A 21,489-nucleotide genomic window follows, 5' to 3' on the forward strand; every position below is an offset into this window, starting at 1 on the left:
CACTTTACCTTTTATCAGTGAAAGGTGATAGCTTTTGGAATATCAACATGCATAAAATAAAAGCACAACCACCTCCAGTCTTGTGGGTTCACTTGTATTGGAATTAGGCTCTAATCTGGATCTATGATGCCCACATATACATTAAGGTCTCTAATCACATTTGGTTACAGGATGTGATGTGTCAGAGTGTATTTTTCCAGTCATCTGGAATCCTTTTTCCCCACTCCAATGCACAGTGTGCTTATAGCATTAGTATGGATTCAGTTTTGCTTGAAACATTGTTTGTGCTTACGACCTCACTCTTAGTCTCCTGTGACAATAAAGAGCATGGCGTGTCTGGTATGGCATGACATGGCACGGCACGGCACGGCATGTGCACAGTAGGTTTTTCTGTGTGTAGCTGAATGAATGAAGCATCAGATTGCACTCTCTTGATGATTTACGATAATGTGCCGACTCACTGCCTATAAAACAGTGCGATGGGCTTCTGAGAGGAAACTTGCAGGTCACTGCTTCCTGAAAGATGATCTTGAGCCATTTATCATAAACTAAAGTGCTTCATAACATCTAAGAGTGTTAGCCATAAAGCTAAGTGGGCAGCCCTGAAGTTCAGCATAATCTCTTGCTCCTGATGTGAAACTTTGTGCAGAAACTTGAGTTGGACTCTTTGTGAAGTCATCTTCATGATTGATGTCAGTCATGGTGAAAGGTAATTTTGCTATTTTTCAACCTGGACCCTATTTTTCATTGTTTTTGTGTCTAAGTGATTCATGGGAACAAGATTTTTTGATATTGGTCCAGTATTGAGAGAGCTCCAGCTGGCAGGGGGGGAAAAACACCACAATGTAACCACTAAGGGCAAGTGTGCCCTGTCAATTTACGTCTATTGTTTTTGCACTAACAGGCTCTGATTGTCATTTTGAGTCTGACAACTTCACACAAAGGGCTCTACAGAGAAATGAAACTTTTTTTCCCATAGCTTTTGCTTGTTTTGGTCTGTTTTGTGTCCAAGTTTTGCTAACAATACATCTCACAGACTTTTCAAAAGGTCAAAATAAGCTTAAAATTCAGACGTGACATTTAAAAACTTTAAGCAAAGAGTAAGATAAGCTTTCTGTACTCCAACACAACAAACTATTACCGCTGCTCCTGTCTCCAACTCTCACTAATATTCACAACATTTTCCTTCTGCCACCATTCATGAGATTTCAGAATAAGAGTTCTCATTGGCAAGAATTGGGCACAAAACAGACTGGAACAAGCGGAAGGTAAGGAGAAACGTTTAATTTCTCAATTATTTCAACATTTATTGGTTACATGGACTCATACAAGGTACAGCCGCAGTAAAATATGATCATGTCAGCTCTTTTGACCTGTGGCTGCTGCTTTATGATTGTCCGTGTTTCCAGACAAGCTGCAGTGCATGCTTATGGCATCCTGGATGTCTCTGCTAATCCATGGTCTTTGATTTTAGAATGATTTAACTGTGGTTATGGCTACAATTGCTTTTGTTGTTTTACAAATTAAATCCACTCCAGACTTAGTAAATTTATTGACGTCACTGGTGACGTCAATGGTGGTGTCCTGGAACGTGTTCCAGACTCTGACTGGCTCCATCTCTCACATCACTGGGGTATATGCATTGCAGTTTGTTTACATATCTTGACCTCAAAAGGGGTCCTTACTATAGTGTTGTAGAGCACTCATAATAACAATCTGAGCCTGTCAGTGGTAATGGACTGCACTTTTGTAGCACTTTTCTACTCTTCCAACCACTCAAAGGATTTTTACACTACATGTCACAGTCACCCATTCACACACACACAGAGTCACACACTGGTGGCCAAGGCTATGCATGGTGCCACATGCTTTTCAGTAACCACTCACATGGACTCAAACACTGATGGAACAGCCACTGGGAGCAATTTGGGGTTCAGTATCTTGCCTAAGGAGACTTCAACATGCAGACTGGAGGATCGAGCAGTTGATCTTTCAATTGGTGGATGACCTGCTCTACCTCTGAGCCACAGCCGCCCATAACAAGCACTTTTAAAGGACTTAAAGGGGCACATCTGCCCTGAGTGGTTTCATTGTAGCCTACTGTTTGCAACACTTTCTTTTAACACTGGACCAGTTTCAAAAATTGTTCTTCCAATGAGTCACTTAGACACAAGAACATAACAAAATAGTAATCAGATTGAAAAATATCAAGGTTCCCCTTTAAGGTATGAAGTGTGGAGCATCACTTTGTTGTTGTTGTCAGTATTCACATGCCTCTAACTTCTTTTTCTGCAGTGATGTAGAAATGAAATTAGTACACTGTGACATCCGATGTGATTGCAGGTGCAACAGAGCATATTTCACACCACTTCTGACCACACCTGTCAATGATGCTGAATCAGAAGTGCAACAGACCTGAAATCTGAACTCGAGAGGATGGTATATGTATGAGCCAGCTGCATTTAAACCTTGGATTAGATTACACTATGAAAAAATATAAACACAATATGTGTGGTTAGCCCTTTCTGCATTTTTGATTATTTTGCAGTGCCATTCATTGACCAGCATCCAGCTGCACAATATTGTACAATATTTACTTGTATCTAATATTATTTTACACCAAAGCTGATATTAACCAAATTTATATTACGGGATTAAAAGTGAAGTTATTGATTGTTGGCATCTATCTATCCATCTGTCTGTCTATCTATCTATCTATCTATCTATCTATCTATCATTTATTTATATCCCTTTGGATGGGTACCAGATCTGTCTCCCTCCATCCTCTGACGGGCCAGCCCTCCTCCGTCCCGCCCTCAGCCCGGCTCCGCTCCGGCAGCATCCATCTCTGCACCGGGACGCACACAAACACACGGGGAGAGGCTGCAGGGAAACAGAACAGGCGACAGAACAAAACGAAAGGAAAGGGGGGAAATATCTATCACACTTGCTGCTGCTGCTGCTGCTGCTGCCCCACATTGTGAAGGCGGTCCATGTTCTACAAAGCCACCAACAACCATCTGTCCTTCATTATTTAAACTGGACAGCACAGCGGTTATACTCCGGAGGTCCCACTCGGCTGCTGGAAGTGATGCACCCTGCAGGACTGAGAGAACAGTAAAATGATTTGATCTTCGCTGTGGATACATCCAATCGGTGCTGCTGTTGATAAGAGGGAGCATGAAGTTTGCGGTTGCGGTGTTGTGGTTCTCCCTGGCTCTCGGGAAGGCTACTATGCAAGGTAAGAACCGGGAAACACAATCGTATATAAACTGTTGAAGCTGCGCTGCCCGGTAGCAGCCAAACAAAGGATAAATTGACTTGTTATGCTGAGATATTTTAATCCTGACGAGGATTTGGGACCGTGTTTGCGATGAAAACACAGCATTCCACCACCTTACAGCCTCACTAGTCTAATAGAGTGAATGGCCAAAGCACTCCGTCCTGCCTGATGCTTCTGAACAGGAAAGAGTTTTGTAAAGAAGAAGACATATTGCATTATTCAGATGTGATTGCACTTTTAATCGTGTGGGAGGCAGCGGGACAAAATGTTGGGGTCAGGTGAGAGGAGCACATTCATGATTTATTAAAGAATGGGAGCGCAGCGCCCCCTGGGGATGTGTGACCAAGCATGGCTTTATATTAGCTGCAGGACAACAATATGGGACAACATAAACACTGAAATGAATGGGAAAAGAATTCCCTCACATAATAAAGCTGTGACTCAGGTATGGCCTTGATATGAAAAGTAAAGAATGAAATGAAATGTGGTGTTGAGCTACAGAAAAAACAGACACTTGGCGTCCAGCTGAGTTATCTATCTTTTTCTTATTGTGTGTGTGTGTGTGTGTGTGTGTGTGTGTGTGTGTGTGTTGCCATCAGCTTTCTGTAAAGCATTTGCACCACTCTAATCTTGAGATGGAGTGGCTCTTGGCAACACATGCTGTAAATCTCCTTTGCTGTATATTTATGCTGCATGTGTGTGTGTGTGTGTGTGTGTGTGTGTGTGTGTGTGTGCTAGTGTGAGAGAGCAGGAGAAATGGGGGTAATGACAAGTTGATGAAAATGATTAATCCACCTTCAGAGACAAATTAGCTGTCCCAGTGTCAGTCCACAGTTCAGTTCACGAGGAGTCACATTTCAAACTGACACTGAGGAATTATGTCAGCAGGATGGCATGCTATGTCATGCTGGGATTTTAAAGGTTTAGTTCACCCAATTTACAAATAAATAAATACATTCTCACCTCCCTCTTGTACCATGCAGATATATTGGCTTTTGTTTGGCCAGGTTTTTTAGATATTAACCTCTAACATACATGCTGCAAGCTCAATAAAATGGCACTTACTCTGTGGCATTCACAGCTTTTTAAGACTTACTTACAAAATGCAACCACATCATGTCTTTCCAAGGGGTGTAACGGTATGAATATTCATCCTGAACCATTTGATACAGGATATTTCATTCAGTATGCAACATTCGTTCGGTATGCCCTGTGACCCAAACAGTCAAAGTAGTCTAATTATGTCTACTTGCACATGTTGAACAGAAATTCTGCAGCATAAATTTAACATGGAGAGTTTTGGCAGCGCACAGTTGCTGTTTATCAGCTGTGGATGCTAATTGGCTAAGCGCGGTTAGCTGGGTAATTCAAGTTCGATGGACAACGATTTGTGTGTAAGGGTATGCCAACATTGGTCAACTGAACTCAGATAGATCTGTGGAAACATTTAATTTACAACATCATCACCCAAATGCATAATTTAGCTGAACAAGACAAAAACAGACTGGAAGGCAAGTCTTTAGTCAGTCTGTTGTGCCTGGCCTGTATAAACAAGCACGAGCTGCAGTTCAGGAATTATCAATAGGCCAGAGTCTTATGATGGAGAATTACATTACATCACTGACATTTGCGTTGTAATTTTTTTTCTTACTGACAATATGCCAATATTTGAGTGCCTCACCTCTTCCAGAAAGAAATATGACCAGCCAGCCACTGCTGAAAGTTTACTTTTTTAAAAATAAATGAAAACAAAATATGGGCGGCACGGTGGTGTGGTGGTTAGCACTCTCGCCTCACAGCAAGAGGGTTGCCGGTTCGATCCCGGGCGTGGGAGCCCTTCTGTGTGGAGTTTGCATGTTCTCCCCGTGTCAGCGTGGGTTCTCTCCGGGCACTCCGGCTTCCTCCCACAGTCCAAAGACATGCAGACTGGGGACTAGGTTAATTGATAACTCTAAATTGTCCGTAGGTGTGAATGTGAGCATGAATGGTTGTTTGTCTCTATGTGTCTATGTGTCAGCCCTGCGATAGTCTGGCGACCTGTCCAGGGTGTACCCTGCCTCTCGCCCGATGTCAGCTGGGATAGGCTCCAGCCCCCCCGCGACCCTCAGGAGGATGAAGCGGTTAGAAGATGAATGAATGAATGAATGAAAACAAAATATGTAATTTATGCATTTTTAAAAATTAGTTCCCTGTTGTACGCATACTGAACCATGACCCCAACACTACAGTTCATACTGAACTGTGAATGTTTTGTGCCATTAAACCCCGAGTCATTCCAGAAACAATGTCCCAGTCACTCTGGGTAATCTTAATACCTCACTAGTCTCGCTCACCAGACCTTTCTCAAGAAAAGAAAGGTCTGGCTGGGCCGACTCTCACTTTGAGATTGGAGAAAAAAAACGCACTAGCTGCTTGTATTTCTTTCAACCAATCACAATCGTCCTGGGCGTTGCCACAGCAGCGGTGTGCTTGCAAAAATATAGCCTGGAGGGAAACAGGTTTTGGTGTAACACGCCCACAAAAATATCACCTACAGGATGCGAACCATGGCAGAAAAATGGCTACATCCCCGCAAGATCAAACACCGCAAAAGTTAGTAAAGGACGTGTTGAAAACGGTTGAAAACTGCTACACAACCGGAGGTGGTAGGGCGGGACTTCAGCAGGTGGCTCGTTCCGTCCAATGAGAGGCTGATCTATGCAGCGAACTTCCGCCCACTCAGACTAATACCTCACTGACAACAGTTTCCATAGGATCTATTTCTTAGTGGAAAGTAATACCCATGAAAACAGCTCATGCAGTCTTAAATGTACATGTGTAGACCGTGTACTGTATCTCATACATGTGGTCACCTCTGGTCAATGTGATGCTCAGTGTCTTTAATATCCAGAGACAATGTGTGAACAAACCTGTGTTGGCATGTATGCTCACATACAGTACAGTAAATGCCCCAGAGGCATTATGACTGATGGGGTTAACCACTGTGATAAAGTCTTGGCTCCCTCAGAGGTACACGTCCTGTTGCATTGTGGGTAAACCAGATCAGCGCTGCAGCTCAGGTTGCAAAGCTGGCTTCCCCCTCTCTGTCTTCATGATTCTCTCTTAACGCTTGCCGACAAAACATCCCCTTCTTGTAGGTCTGGTAGAATCTCACCTGAAATCAGTGAGAGCTGCTTTGAGAGAAAGCAAAAACACAAAGTTAATGTGTCTTTCAGTGACACTAGTGTGTAAAGAAAAAATGGATTCCCCCCTGTTTTCTCTCTCATTCTTCCACCCCTCTCAGTGGTACATCCCACTGGTTCCCCAGCGAACAGATGGTGGCAGCAAGGTGATCATACTACCGTGTCACCCATGGGGTGTTTTAGATTGAGGAGGAGGCAAGGTGTTTGTGTGAACGCTGGGTCACCCTGTGTCTGCATCAATCATCAGCGCACAATGTATTTCTTTTCTCTTACACACACACACACACACACACACACACACACACACACACACACACACACGCACATATTGTATGCACATGCTGTACAATGTCTGCACAAGCAAACACGCTAACGCATCATAATTTCCCCACAGAGAACCAGCCCCATCCCCCCTACCATCAGCTGTATGTACCTTCTAATCAATAGTATCCCCTTGACCTCTGCCAAATCAACCACACACACACACACACACACACACACACACACACACACACACACACACACACAAAGTCAATCAGTCTCTATCTGAGGGAGGGAGCAGGCTCCTGTGGAGGGATCCATCCCTGTGGCGTGTGACGTTTGGGCTCCTGTCTTCTTGTTGATGAGGATCTTGAGACAGACTTGTTTCCTGTGGAGATTGTAGATAGGATTCAGCTGACTGTTTCAAGCCCTTACAAGCGGAGTGCTGTACATGGGATCTGATGCAACGGGAGGTAATCTTTCTGAGTCTGAACACGCTGAGTACGTTAACCTCAGATTACAACACACCCAACAGGAAACAGGATGAGACTGAAGACACATGCCCTAAAGCACTCTGAGTTTTCTTGTTTCCTTACATGCTCACAGGCATTGAACAGCATGCTGTCTGTCTTATCATAATATTAAAAAAACAACAATGAATTGATCTTACTTATAAGTAATATTTGTGTATCCAAAGTCAAAAAGCTCCATTGTTGTTCCATAACATAATCTGTGAGCCACACTGGTCTTCGATTACCATGAATATAGCCACTGTACTTTAGTGTATTTTGTGTCAGTCATACAAATACTGCCCATACTGCTGTAAATATTCACTAGAGTACCAAAAACTACAGTGCCCAGCTGTTATAGAACATTACTGAGGCTTTTATTAAAAAGTAAGCTGAACTATACATTTGTGACTGGTTGAAACAGATGAGCATAGGGCCACAGACTGCAACCCAATCGCAAGAAAAAATGTTTGCATTGAACCCTTTTGCAAACTCTCGGATATGTTACATTTGTACGATATTATGTGGTGGATACGTTGACAGCACTGTGGTGTGGTTAGGTTTGTATGTGTGGTTAGGTTTAGGCACAAAAAAACACCTGGTTATGCTTAGGAAAAGATTATGTTTTGGTTTAAAATACCCGTTTTTAAGGGACAAATCTTGTAGGAAGAGCAGTGGTGTCTCGGTAAAAAATCATGGCACTACCTCTGCTGGAAAAATTCATATGGGTCATTACAAAACACCCACGTTTGGAGCCTAAAAAGCTGCTGGAAACTCAGCAACAACCCACTAAAAAACAACAGGTTTTGTTGTTTGTTGGTCTCAAACAGGGGTCTGCAACTTTGCAGTCATCTTGCCTCGGTGACAAGCCATTCACCATCCTCTCCATGTCCCAGTGACAGTCAGTTCATGTATTATGCCACTTTACAAATGTCAGTTTGATTCAAGTGAAACATACAAATGTGGCGTATTTGTGGTTTGCAGAATCATACATTTTCTTCTTCAGATTGGGTTGTTGAAATAGCCCCTGTCAAGTGACAGCTCTTAAACAAAAAATACAAGCATACACACAGAAAGATAATGATACAGCTATTACTTTCATCAAATTCAGGGGCACAGAAATAGGTTTTAAATCAACTCTAAAACGAAATCCTATCTCTGTAGGTTGAATTATAGTAGCAGAATATGAAGCATTATATGTAGCATGTTGGAGCAGAGGGATTTGCTCACACAGTACAGAGCCCTGTGTTAAGGAACAAGCTGAAAAGGGAATTTGCTTTCTCCTTGCTATCTGTTTCTGTCTGTTCTCATTCCCCTTGCCCCACTTAACTTCTCCTTCTGTACCAACCTCTACCCTGCCCCCTCGTTCTGCCTCTCTCAGACACTGAAGGGAATTGCTCTGGGTCACTCTGTCTCACTCCTTCCCTTATCAGCTCTCTCCATTCCTCCGCTCTATTCCCCTTGTTTGAGAGGCTGTTGGTTCAAACTTCTCCTTTCTGTCTATCAGCCTCTGCCTCTGTTGCAGCACTACCATTGGCAGCGCCAGATATCGTCCTCTTATGCAGTCGAAATGCTCAGAGCTCAGAGTTGATGGAGTTACTGTGGGAGGCTCTGTTGTGTGGCTCAAGTATAAATACCACATAATGCTCTGAGCGTCCAGCGAATACCGCTGTCATCTGCATCTCTCATAGTGAATTACAATGAGTAACAGGGAGGAGGTTCAGTGTCTTGCTCAAGGACAGTTCCACGGGACATACAGTGCAGCTCTTGATGAGCGTGTTTGCTGTCAGTAGAATCAAGCCTGCAAACTTTAAACCACTGAAGAGTTTAAGGACAGTTTGACCGCAAGACTTAACCATTTGTTTTTACTGAATACATGCTCCTCTTTTTAATGACAGATTGTGTATTTCGAACTGATTAGTTTAGTCGAACCAAACTGAATTACACATCATAAATGTTTTGCTCTGTAACTGCAAAACATCACAGCATGTATTCTGCAATTGTCTACCTAAGACGGCTGATATCTCCCAGCTGTCTGCACTTGAATCAGTGGCTGATGAAGTAAAGGCACTGTTCCTTCATCACACTGTCTCCTGCTCAGCGTGAGCATCACTCTTTAGCTGACTATTATGTCTTGTGCCTGGCTGCACAAAGCGCTCTGAGCTCAGCTCATCTCCCCTGGCAATTGTCCTGTCTGAGGTGATCATGTCAGCGTGATCATTTTGTCAGCCTTGGGAGCTTAGATGCATTCGCTCGGCCATGACCAGCTGTCAGTCCGGGGTTGACAGTGTGTGTGTCTGACTCTAAGGCCCTGACTTAATTTTTCTCTCCACTTGCTTTTGAGGCTCTGGAGAGATGGTTCACTTTGTTCATGCACGACTGCATCTCTGTATGTTCTTAAACATACAAGAGTTGAAAGAGGGTGATATTTATGTGCACGTCTGTCTGTGCTCATAAATATTATATGTAAGCGAACTAATTAGCCATATAATTAGGGCATTATTGTTGTTTTGCACATATTTAGCGGCATGGCTCTAAGGATGGAAATGTTGGTTGTTCAATTCAGGCTCAATGCACCACTTTGATCCAGATTGAAATATCTCAACAACCACTGAACGGATGTAAACATTTTTTACAGGCATTCATGGTACCCAGAGGAAGAATCCTAACGACTTTGGTGACTTTTCATCTTGCTGCATTTATTGAATTGACGGCCATGAAATTTGTAAGACATTCATGTCTCCATCAGAATAAATTGTAATTACTTAAAATGCAAATTCACTGACATTCAAAAATTCTCAGTTTATTCAATACTTTTGTTAAAGACCAAATTGTCAGGACTTAAATACCTGAAGGAACGAGACGGGACCCTCAATGCAGATCAGTGAAAGGGGCTTTTATTTAGAAAATGAGAGTGCTCAAAATGTGCTGAAAAGTGACTGAAACAAATGACGGGGATCCAGGGCAGGTGAGGGAGTCCGGGTGAGGGAAGACAACACGACGGGGCTGAAAAATAAATACAAAGTTTGTTTGAGGCGACAGTCCAACACACAATCCAAAAACGAGCATAAATCCAAAACCTGTCAAAGATCCAAAATAACACAAGAGGACAAAGATGAATGAGGCCAAGAGCGTTACCACTGAGGTTGAAACAACAAACTGGTGAAGACTGGAACATGAAGCTGGGTTTTATACTGTATGAAGTGGAGAGGTAGGCTAATCAGGCTGATGCATTGCAGGTGCGTAGGAGAGTGAGAACGGGAGACTAGTGGCCCCGCCCAGCCCTGGGGATGACAGACAGGGAGAACAAGACAACCAAACACATAACACAAGGGAAGGGAAAAACACAGGAGAACAAAAAAACAAAGGTTCGGATGAATCCTGACACAAATAACTGCAGAACTAACGTTCTCATCAGATTCAGCTGTATTTTGTGTTTAGTGCTAATGAGCAAATGTTGGCATGTTCAACTGCATAACTAAGAGGGTAAACATGGTAATTATGAAACCTGCTAAACATTAGGATGTCAGCACTGTCATTGTGAGCCTCACAGAGCTGCTAGCGTGGCTGTTTATTCCACAGTGTACACAGCCCACATACAGCAGTGAGAGCAGCATGTTAGCATCACAGTATGGAAAGCCAGAAACATGTGAAATTGACATCTGAAGTCACAAGCAGAAGCAATATCAATCCTCCATCAGTAGGGCTGGGTATCGGTACTCGATACCTTTAAAGGTATCAACCACAAGAACACAGTACCAAGTAGTATTGGAACTTCTCGAGTCAAATGATACCTATATTTAAACGCTATTTGTATAGTTTTGTTCACAGCCAATCACTGCAAGCATTCTTTGATTTAATGTAACATTTGACTGGCCCACTGACACAGCAGCTACAAACCATACAGTCTGTGGTGTGGTGAAGTCGAGCCTGGTGTATTTGACAGAAGTGGGAGTTCAGCATGCCAAGATGCTGACAAAATGTTCAAAAGTATGGCTATACTACACACCTGTGGCATCTGGTGGCACTTTTCCCAATTCAATGCTTCAATACACATGATGGGAATCAAATGAAGCACTCTGTTGCTATTGGTATCACTTTAAGGGTGCTGGTATTGGTAGTGGAATCACAATTTTAAAATGATACCCAGCCCTATCCATTAGTGTCTGCACAGGAGTACAGGTCACCTGCGTTTTGGCAGCTCTTAAAAACAAATCCAACACACTATCATTGTCATTGCACAGGTTGAAAGGAAGAATTTTGATTTTTTTTTAACTTCCACAACTACTTCATTATCAAAATTGTTGCCAAAGCAAATTAGTTTACTGTTACCTGACTAATTCACTAATTTCAGCACTACCTAAAATCATATCCATAGCCATATTCTCATTAACACTATACCATTTTCTTTTCCAAACTTTCTTCCTCTCTATTTTGTCCTTATCACTTCTTTCTTCTACGTCTACTTCCAGCTCAGGAAGACTTTGTGTCGCTGGCCGAGATGGAGGATTCCTTGCTGAGGAACCTTTTCAGGGGTTACCAGAAGTGGGTGCGGCCTGTCCAGCATGCCAACGACACCATCACTGTTCGCTTTGGACTCAAGATCTCACAGCTGGTTGATGTGGTAAGAAAACAAAACCCGCACATGCAAACACACAGGAGGCACAAACTGTAGAGAAATGTCAAGTTATTTTAAGAGAGTGGGCCTTCTGGGCTGTGTCTAGAAGCACGTGTAAAGCAAAGCTCATACATGCTTCATCCTAACTGTTCAATTATATATATATACTCAGGTACACACAAGAATACAAAAACCTGCATTCATGCAGTTTATTCTGGTCAGATGTCTTTGGTTTTAACTCTACAGTCATCGTTAGGCCATTTTTGTAATAAAGCCTCAGCAAAATAAACATGTAACTTGTTATTTATGTGGAGTATTGAACAGATTTTGATTTGAACATCTGCATCTTATCTGTATGTAGCTTGTGAGATTACTTTGCACTTTTAGGTATATTGACAAAGGCATAACGGAAGAAGGAAAATCAATAAACTCAGGCTGACCTTTGAAAAGCCGATTAGAAACTAGATGTTGCTAAAGCCTGCAAATAAAACAAAACGCTGAGAACATGACCTTAATGTCCTCACTAGTAGCTCTGGCTCTGTCCATGCCATACATTATGTATTATATTAATATTAGATAGATGAGGGTATTTTAAACTGTCTCCACAGTGATCACATCCTGAGCGCCCTTGAGCAAAGTGGAACCAGACTTAGAGGCTCGAATGCTTCCAGGAGACTAATGCAGCACACAGTCTTAAGCTGTGTGTACCTGTTACGGAGTCTCTCTGCAGAAATTAAAACTGACTTATATAATGTGGTTAATAAAATCCTGTTATGTATTCAGAGGATCAGAGGGTTATTTTTTGGAATGGGAGAGTAAAGGAGGTAAAGGAGGGGAGGAAGTGAAGCTCACCATCACTGAGACGGCACAAGAATATAGAGTACAGGAAGGACGGGTGATTATTTCTGAAAGAAGAAAGGCAAGGGAGTGAATATAAAGAAGTCAGAGAGAAGAATTCGGTGGAGATTGTTCAGAAGTGGCTCATCATCTTTTTAGTACAGTACAGAAGCTTACTATTTAATATTAAAGGTCCAGTGTGTACGATTTAGGGGAATCTAGCAGTGAGGATTGAAGATCGTGACCAGTTAAAATACTTCCTAGTTAGAATTCCCTCAGTGTTTATTGCTCAGGAGGTTTTTACCGGGAGCTGAATTATCTGCAGAGGTCTCCTCCTCTCCAAAACAAACAAACCAGGTGATTAAAACTGGTAAGAAAGCTGAATAGAGCAATTTCACGTTATAAATCAGTGTTTCTTTTTCTATAGTTGCATTCAAAATTTAACATTTTTCTACTTAATATTTTACAATTATGTTTCATATATTTAGATGTCTTATTTCAAAGTCCTAACAATTGTTTTTGCAGTCTCCCCCTCCTATAGGAATTCATTTTCTTTTCCACTTTAAGTGGTGTTTAAATGCATTATTCTTTTCCTAATCTGGCTGAATTTAAGATAATGATACTTTTTATTGTCTACTACTTTTTGATAACTGAAAAGAATTGTGTTTTTGAATTGTACTTTTGAATTGTCTATATTCTGCCTTTTTTAGTCTTCAAGATTATACTTGAATGGAAATTGAGCTTTGATCATTTTGTGCTTTTTTTCCTGTTTCATCTGTGTGGCAATTTGTGTTGATTGTCGGCTCCCCCCATGGCATGTGCCTGTAATTGAAGACACTCCCTCTCATCATAGAGCTCACCTGTGTGTCTTATAAAATGTTTGGTAGCTCAGTGTCTTGTAATACCCTGATGAAGACGGTCTAGTCGAAATGTTGGTACTTGAATAAAAGAAAACATTTTTGCATCGAGTCATAGAGTGTGCACCTGACATCTTTTTTCAAATATAAATCAGTGTTTCTCCAACACTTTGTAGCTCAACAGAGACATTAGCTAGCCCACCTCTCACCTTTTTTCTCTAACAACTTAAGATTGAGATGTTCAGGAGGTTTTTACAGGGTGCCAAATTGTCTGCAGAGGTCTCTTCCTCTCCAAAACAAATGCACCAGGTGATTAAAATTGGTGAAAACACAGAAAAAAAGTGAAAATGCAAATGACACCATCTAGAGCCAGTGTTTGGTTTGTCCATTATGGGCTACCGTAGAAACATGGTGATATCCGTGGACAAGGACCTGCTTCCTATGTAGATAGAAACGGCTTATTCTAAGGTAATGAAAACACAACGATTCTCACTTTTAGGTGATAATAAACTAAAGAAAACATACTTATATTATATATTTATTATATTATATATTTTATTTCTGCCAATATATCCCCCTAAATCCTACATACTGGACCTTTAAGAAGAAATTATAAAAGGTTACTAGGTTGGAGGAAGGCATATTCAAGGAGGGAGAAAGGAAGGTTAGGAGTGTAAGAGATGGAAAGGGAGGTCAACAGAAGAACTAAAGTAGAGAAGCTACTACACAGAGGACTGAAGTGTAAGGATAAACGAAGAGGAGGGTAAGGAGCGGAGGGATTTAAAGGGGCAAAGACAGGAAAAGAGTAAAAAGAAGAAAGGTTAAAAGAGAGGTCCAAAGTGGTCTTTCATAGCAGCAGAGGAAGTAATGAGGCCATCAGGCTGAGAGGAACCAGATCGCATTTATTATTTACACAAGGACACACACACGCACACACCTACGCACACACACAAAGCTGCTTCCACAAGTCCACAGAGGACCACATTTTGACTACATCAGCCTTTGATGTTCGTACTTCTGCTGTGCAGAAATAACATTTAGAAGAGTGCCATCTTGTGGTATTCTAACTAAACTACTTTGATTAAAAAAAGAAAAACACCTCAAATCAATTTTTTGTTGATAGGACGGGTATTCAATCAGGTTTTCCTCAGCGCCTTGCAAGAGCAGACAAACCACAAAATCTATTCCATAGATTTTCTCTCCACCCTAGTTTTACTCTGCATGTCTCTGCGAGGCTTTTCCTGCACGAAAACTGGACTTACATTGAAAACCTTTCCGACTTCCAGATATTCACTGTCTTTTTCTTCCTCCTCTTATTCCTCTCCGTGCCTCTCTTTTGTTACTGTACAGTATATGTCGATACAGCAGCAGTGCCTATATTAGCACTGCCATTGTGATACTGGTCACGGAAGAGTAACTTGTACTTCTCCTGCTCATTAAATGCTGTATATCCTGAAGCAATGCACTTCACCCCCGAGCTGTTCCAGTGTGCTTTCCTAGTGTCAAGCAAGAGAAGCAATTAACCCACTTTAGAAAAAAAAAATCTTCCTTTCTAACTAGGTTTAAGTACTTTCTTTCATCCCACTCAATTTTTTTTGTCTCCAGATTCTGGTTTGCTCCTCACCTCCTCATTAGCCTCTCTTATCATTCAAAGTAAGCACCACTAAGAAGTATAAATAGTGAACAAAACTTCCTTCCTGTCTCCCTGCAGGATGAAAAGAACCAACTGATGACTACAAACGTCTGGCTCTGGCAGGTAAAAATTGTGGGGTGCTATTTTCACATCTGTGTGTGCTGCATGTTAGGTTTTCAATGACTGGATTAGTCAGTCTGTGATCAGCTAATTTTAACACAGTTTGATATGAGCCTCAGGCGGTATCTGTGTTTTCCATACCTTCCTGACATTATGACGGTATATGTGTAAAAAAAAAAAAAAAAAAGAAAAGAAAAGAAAAGCATAAATAGAAGTCATTGTAGCATGTATGACATTGTCCAGTCTACAGTGTTGTCTTTCTTTAAAGCAATTTGCCTACTTAGACAAGTCTTGTTAGGTTTAAATACTTATGACCAATAGAAGAATGAATAGATAGGAAACAAGCACCCTTCTTGCTGGAGGTTTTGATGACACTTGTTGCCACGGCGGATACCAACATATCCGTTGGCTGACAGAGATGGTGTTTTGAATGGAACTATGCTGCTAATAAACTGCTTTGTAGTTAGAAGAAGTCATCTCAAGGTAAAGTTAAATGCGGCAGTACTTCCAAACAATACATTACTCGTCCTGTAACGTTATCCCCACTACTCACAGTTGCCATCTTTGTCAGCTCAGCTGCCTGTTCCACCAGACTAATTGCTGGTGGGGTGTGCTGTGCACTACAGTACATCACCTCAATACAGCATCTCCATATCAGTTTAATAGACAGAGAAGCATCTGTAGTTTTGATGGTATTGAAAATCATACCATCTGGATTTTTATGGTAGCCTAAATAAAATGTGCAATTATGAACATTTCACATTTTAAAATATGATTTTAGCGAAGGACTATAATAGCAGAGCTTACAAATGTAGTGTAAATATTTTAATATACACATATTTTAAGAAATATGTCAGGATATTTAAAAGAGCACCAGGTAGATTGATAAGTTGTCATAAATGTCAGGTTATTTGCTATTAGAGATATAATGTGTGATCTATATATAACAATGAAATGACTAATTCGTCTAGGAATATTTTAGAATTTTCATAATAATCCATGAAATTTGATTAAACTCCTGAGACCTGAACGTTGGCTTGGTATGCATTTTAAATTTCTCCTAGCAATTTGGGATTAGTAGGACCTGATAAGTATAAAAAACTAAACATTGTCAATGATAATTAAGTCCCAGGGTCCTCAAATGAGACGACAGTAAGGTCTCAATGTCTTCAAATGAGTACTTTCTAATTACCAGTCTCTTAGCTTGTTACTGTGACTAAAATTGGTATCACGTTATGTACCTTGTCCACTTTTGTGTTGGGATCATCTGAAGACTGACTTGGCAGAGATGGCTGTCATCTTCTTTTTACATGAATTAGTGTATTGTGCTCTTACTACCACTAGATGGCACAAAAATGTGTCCACAAATGAGTACAACAGGTCTAAGTTAAGTAGAAGGAAGTATAAGGTGCAGTAAACCAGGATACAACATCTCAGGAGGTTAAACCAAATCCCCCGCTGGAAGTATAGAGGAGGTTACATTGATTTGGGACTGCTCCTTTTAACATATCACAAGACTTTGCTTTAATAAATACATGTAGTCTTTAAGATGCTGAATCAACGATGTCGTCATGGAAAAGGCAACAACCAAATGTGGGAAAACTATGGAGTGAAAAACATATTTTCCATTTACTTTGTAGAGTCAGCAGTGTGGTGCTGTCCGTGGTGCTGAAATAGAAAAGCCCAATGTAAAACTCCTGAAGCTTTCTGTAGTCTTGTGTCTTATCATGTTACTTATCATATGTTGTTTATTTATTCAAAGGAGTGGGTTGACGTGAAGCTAAAGTGGAACCCAGATGACTATGGAGGCATTACCTCCATCAGAGTGCCTTCAGAGACGATATGGCTGCCTGACATCGTCCTGTATGAAAAGTGAGTAATGCAGCACTCTGCACACATCAGTAGCACATTTCCTTACTCATGTCTCTTCCGCTTCATTCTCCCCGTCTGTCTTATCTGCATCTCACCTTGCCTGGTCTTTGACTTTTTTCTTACACCTCATCCTCTCTTTTTCATGTTTGTTGTCTCCCAGTGCGGACGGTCGCTTTGAGGGTTCCCTGATGACTAAAGCCATTGTGCGCTGGGACGGGACCATAACGTGGACTCCACCTGCCAGCTACAAGTCCTCCTGCACCATGGACGTCACCTTCTTCCCCTTTGACCGACAGAACTGCTCCATGAAGTTCGGCTCCTGGACTTATGATGGTAACATGGTGGACCTGGTCCTGGTGGATCACTACGTGGACCGCAAAGACTTCTTCGATAATGGCGAGTGGGAGATCCTAAATGCTACAGGAGTGAAGGGAAGCAGGAGGGATGGGGTGTACTGGTACCCATTCGTCACGTACTCCTTCATCCTCAAGAGACTGCCCTTGTTCTACACCCTCTTCCTCATCATCCCATGCCTCGGCCTCTCCTTTCTGACAGTGCTGGTGTTTTATTTACCATCAGATGAAGGAGAGAAACTGTCTCTTTCCACATCTGTGCTGGTGTCACTCACTGTGTTCCTCCTGGTCATAGAAGAAATCATCCCTTCATCCTCAAAGGTGGGTTTCCTTAGCGGGTAGAAGCCAGTGTTCATTTTTTAGTTTCTACTGAGCTCTGTATTTTAAATCAATCCTGCTTTTCCCAGTGTTCAGTTATCCTAATTGTAATCTTAATTGCAACGTGCCCTAATTAACACAGAACACAACCACAGCTCTCTCAATCACCTGCAGCTCAAATGGCATGTCAACTCAATTAACAAGCTGTTGTTTTCAGATGCATCTGAGTCCTCTACAGAAAAGCAGACCTTACAAAGACAATGACTGCATCCGAAATCACTGACTCACTATTCTGTATTCCCCACTGTTCCATATTTCCTCGTGGAGATTGTTTTATATCAAATCATCCCACAGTGCAACTTAAACAGTCCTGAACATGCAATAGATAAAGCCTCAACAACCATCGTGCACTGTGAGCAGGTGAGGGGGGAATTTTATAGCGAGGATTAACTGTCATTGGTGATCCTCTGACTCTTTCTCCCCTGCTACTGCATTTTCAACAACACGGTTGAAAATTTCATTTCACAATAAAAAGTGTTGTGTTAGTAAATAAAGGGATTCAGTCAACAGAAATGCTGTCAGAGAAGTGTTGAGTTAAAAATATATATTTATATTTTGTCATGTCTGTGGCAGACACAGATATTGAAACTGTAGTGAAAGGTGGTGCGATGTCAATATGACCATCAAAGAACTATTTTTACTGTGCATTTTTGCTGAAAACCGCACGCTTCACATGGAAAAAATAGGCGAGTAGTGTGGCTGCTCCAACCTGTTAAGATGAGTGCCAAAAAAACAGCAAAAGGTCACAGGAGACATTATACAACGGTTTTCACAGGCTGAGTAATACTGCTTGTGAAGAGCCAACCGAACTTCATGTGAAAAAAATGGTGGCGTGCCCTTTTAAGAAGCAAACAATGTGTAGTTTTTAAAAAAAATTTGATGTAGGAAATAAACACATATCTCCTCATATATTCCTCATCCTTAGAGTGAGCTGTTTGATTCTACAGCCATTACATTTTTCTGTCCCCAGGTGATCCCACTGATAGGAGAATACCTGCTCTTCATCATGATCTTCGTCACTTTTTCCATCATCGTCACTGTCTTTGTAATTAATGTCCACCACCGGTCCTCTGCTACTTACCACCCCATGGCCCCCTGGGTAAAGAGCCTCTTCCTTCAGAGACTGCCCAGACTGCTGTGTATGAGGGGGCACACAGACAGGTAATACAGGATCAGCTGTAGTTTAAGGAATGGTTCAACATTTTGGGAAACATGCTAGTTTGCTTTATTTCTAAAACTTATTAGAAAAGATTAGAATAGTTTAGAGTAAAGATTAAAGGCAGGGTGACACACAGCTCATGTGCTAATTAGCTAAGCATTCGTCAGACAATTAACTGAGAACCAAGGAAGTTACTGGTCCTGGCCAAGAAATAGTGCGACTCATCACCCTCATGAAACAGTGAATTGTCATCTTTGTACTTTGGTTTTTGAATGGATGAAACATACAAGATTTAATGGGTTTAAGTTAGTGAGTGGGTTAGTGAGCTTTATAGGTGCTGGCAGGCAGATTTTATTACCTTTGGATGGAGAAAGGGTAGCGGTTTCCCCTGTTTCCAGTCTTCCAGTGCTAGGCTAGCGAACAGTCTCCTGCTGGTAGCTTTATATTTAGCATGCAGACGGGAGAGTGGTATTAATCTTATCATCAAACTCTCTACAAGAAATCAGAAATGCCTATTTCCCAAAATTTCAAACTTAGTCCAAGTTGAGCATTTAATATAGTGTTGCCAACTCTTTTCCAATGAATGTCAAGTCGATCTAACTGCAGCTGCACACACTGTGGTTAGGGTTAGAAGAGATGTGTGGTAGGGTGTCTTGTGAAAGAGACTGAAAGACTGCCTGTAGACCTGTCTCATCAAAGAAGCTAGCACTAACTCGAAAAGTCCCTAAAAGTTGTCAGATGACGCCATATGCTCATTTGCATCTTGGTGACATCGCGCATTAATGGGAGCATTAAAACTTTGGTGTCTTAGATTCAATAGAAAAGTTTGCAACAAAACATTTGCATGGCATGAAAGCCATGGAGCTCAGACTATAGTGCACCATGCTTCCAATCCAGACAGCAAGAGTGTCAGCATAAACCTAGAAACTTACAATTAAACTCAGCATGGCGCAAGAGGAAAGAGGAGGCCCCAAACTGATGGTTGACAAGCTCTGAACTGCAATTAGTCTGAGCAGTATGCATGGGGATGAATTACAATATAATATATTTCTCCTATTTTCCCTGATGGTCTGATTAATTTGCTAAATTTGTTGCCAGTCTCTTTTTGGTAATAAAGTCGTTAAGAAGGTCAGAAAAGTCGCTAAATCTAGCGAGAAAGTAGCCAAGTTGGCAACACTGATATCCTATCTGCCAGAACTCATTAGAAAATAAATAATGTGAAAGGGATAAAACAGTTGGTGTCCATTATCCTCAGATACCACTTTCCAGACATGGAGATGCGCAGCCCGGAGCTGAAGCCCCGCAAAGGTGTGGGTAGGAGGGGTGCTCCTGGCCAACAGAGAGGGCCCCTCATGGGGAAGGAGGATGAGAACCAAGCCTGGCTGGCCATGTTGGAGAAAGCCACGAGTTCAGTTCGCTACATCAGCCGTCACATCAAAAAGGAGCACTTCATACGAGAGGTGCGTGGGCAGACATGGGATGCAAGGTTTTGTTTGTATGTTGTATTACTGCTCATTATTTGTAAAATGTATCTCATTTGCTCTATAACTACTTATCAGAACAGCACAAAGTATTTCTTGAATGAGGTTTTTTTTTTTCTGTGAAAAAAGTGCTTGAGTCTGATACAGATTCACCCCTGTGGATCTTTTCTTTCTTTCATGTCTCCCTTTCCTCCTGTCTGTCTATTCCTCTTCCTCTGACGCATTCAGGTTGTTCAAGACTGGAAGTTTGTGGCGCAGGTGTTGGACAGGATTTTCCTGTGGGCCTTCCTCACAGTGTCAATACTGGGAACTGTCCTAATCTTCACCCCTGCTCTGCAGATGTACCTCAGCACACCTTGATGAACACACACACGCACACACACACAAACACGTGGATACTCTCCAACAGCTCGTTCTTGTTTTCCTGTTTGTTTTTGGCTGTGACTTATTGATGAAGCTCAATAAAACATTCACACTGTATATTTATTTTGTAGAAACAAGCTCGAGCTACAAACTTTACCTCCCTACAGTATGGTTTACAGTGAGTAACGACTACTGCAAACTGTGGTGTTCTAGATGCAACTTGTCATTTATTGTAAGGTGCATGCACCGGAGTGCGAAGGACTGAAAGCAATAAGCCGGTTATAGTAGCGAGTATGATTTGAGTATCCATGTTTGTATAACTGTGATTCTGTAATTATAAATGCAACAACATGCACAATATCACTCCATGAATAATGACTTGTTTTGTGTGTCACATGCACTATGTTGTCCAGCCAGCTGTACTCCACTGTAAGTGCTGTAATGATGACGATAAAAATAAATCTGATGTTCAAAAACACTTTTACATTCCCTTTTTGAGGCCTGATGCTGACAACCAGGCAAAGTGAGCAACTACACCTAGTTTGTGTTAATTTGATAAATTGAGAATTTGTTTGGTTGAACT

The 21,489-nt window shown here is 41.5% G+C and overlaps 1 protein-coding gene across 2 annotated transcripts; it reads left to right on the forward strand.

The window, feature by feature from the left end:
• Nucleotides 1–2,823: 2,823 nt before the first annotated feature.
• chrnb3a (cholinergic receptor nicotinic beta 3 subunit a) lies at nucleotides 2,824–21,489 on the forward strand. Of its 2 annotated transcripts, XM_049572065.1 has the most exons (8): nucleotides 2,824–3,241; nucleotides 11,708–11,859; nucleotides 15,259–15,303; nucleotides 17,063–17,172; nucleotides 17,333–17,846; nucleotides 18,874–19,064; nucleotides 20,318–20,522; nucleotides 20,772–21,489. In XM_049572065.1, exons 1-8 carry the CDS (start codon nucleotides 3,181–3,183, stop codon nucleotides 20,901–20,903), a joined length of 1,410 nt encoding a protein of 469 aa, XP_049428022.1. In that variant the 5' UTR covers nucleotides 2,824–3,180; the 3' UTR covers nucleotides 20,904–21,489. The 2 variants fall into 2 exon arrangements, with proteins under 2 accessions (XP_049428022.1, XP_049428023.1); XM_049572066.1 differs by lacking the exons at nucleotides 2,824–3,241; nucleotides 11,708–11,859 and adding an exon at nucleotides 13,971–14,015.

This window comes from Epinephelus fuscoguttatus, linkage group LG3 (genome assembly GCF_011397635.1).
Source record: "Epinephelus fuscoguttatus linkage group LG3, E.fuscoguttatus.final_Chr_v1".
In the NCBI taxonomy this organism is placed as follows: domain Eukaryota; kingdom Metazoa; phylum Chordata; class Actinopteri; order Perciformes; family Serranidae; genus Epinephelus; species Epinephelus fuscoguttatus.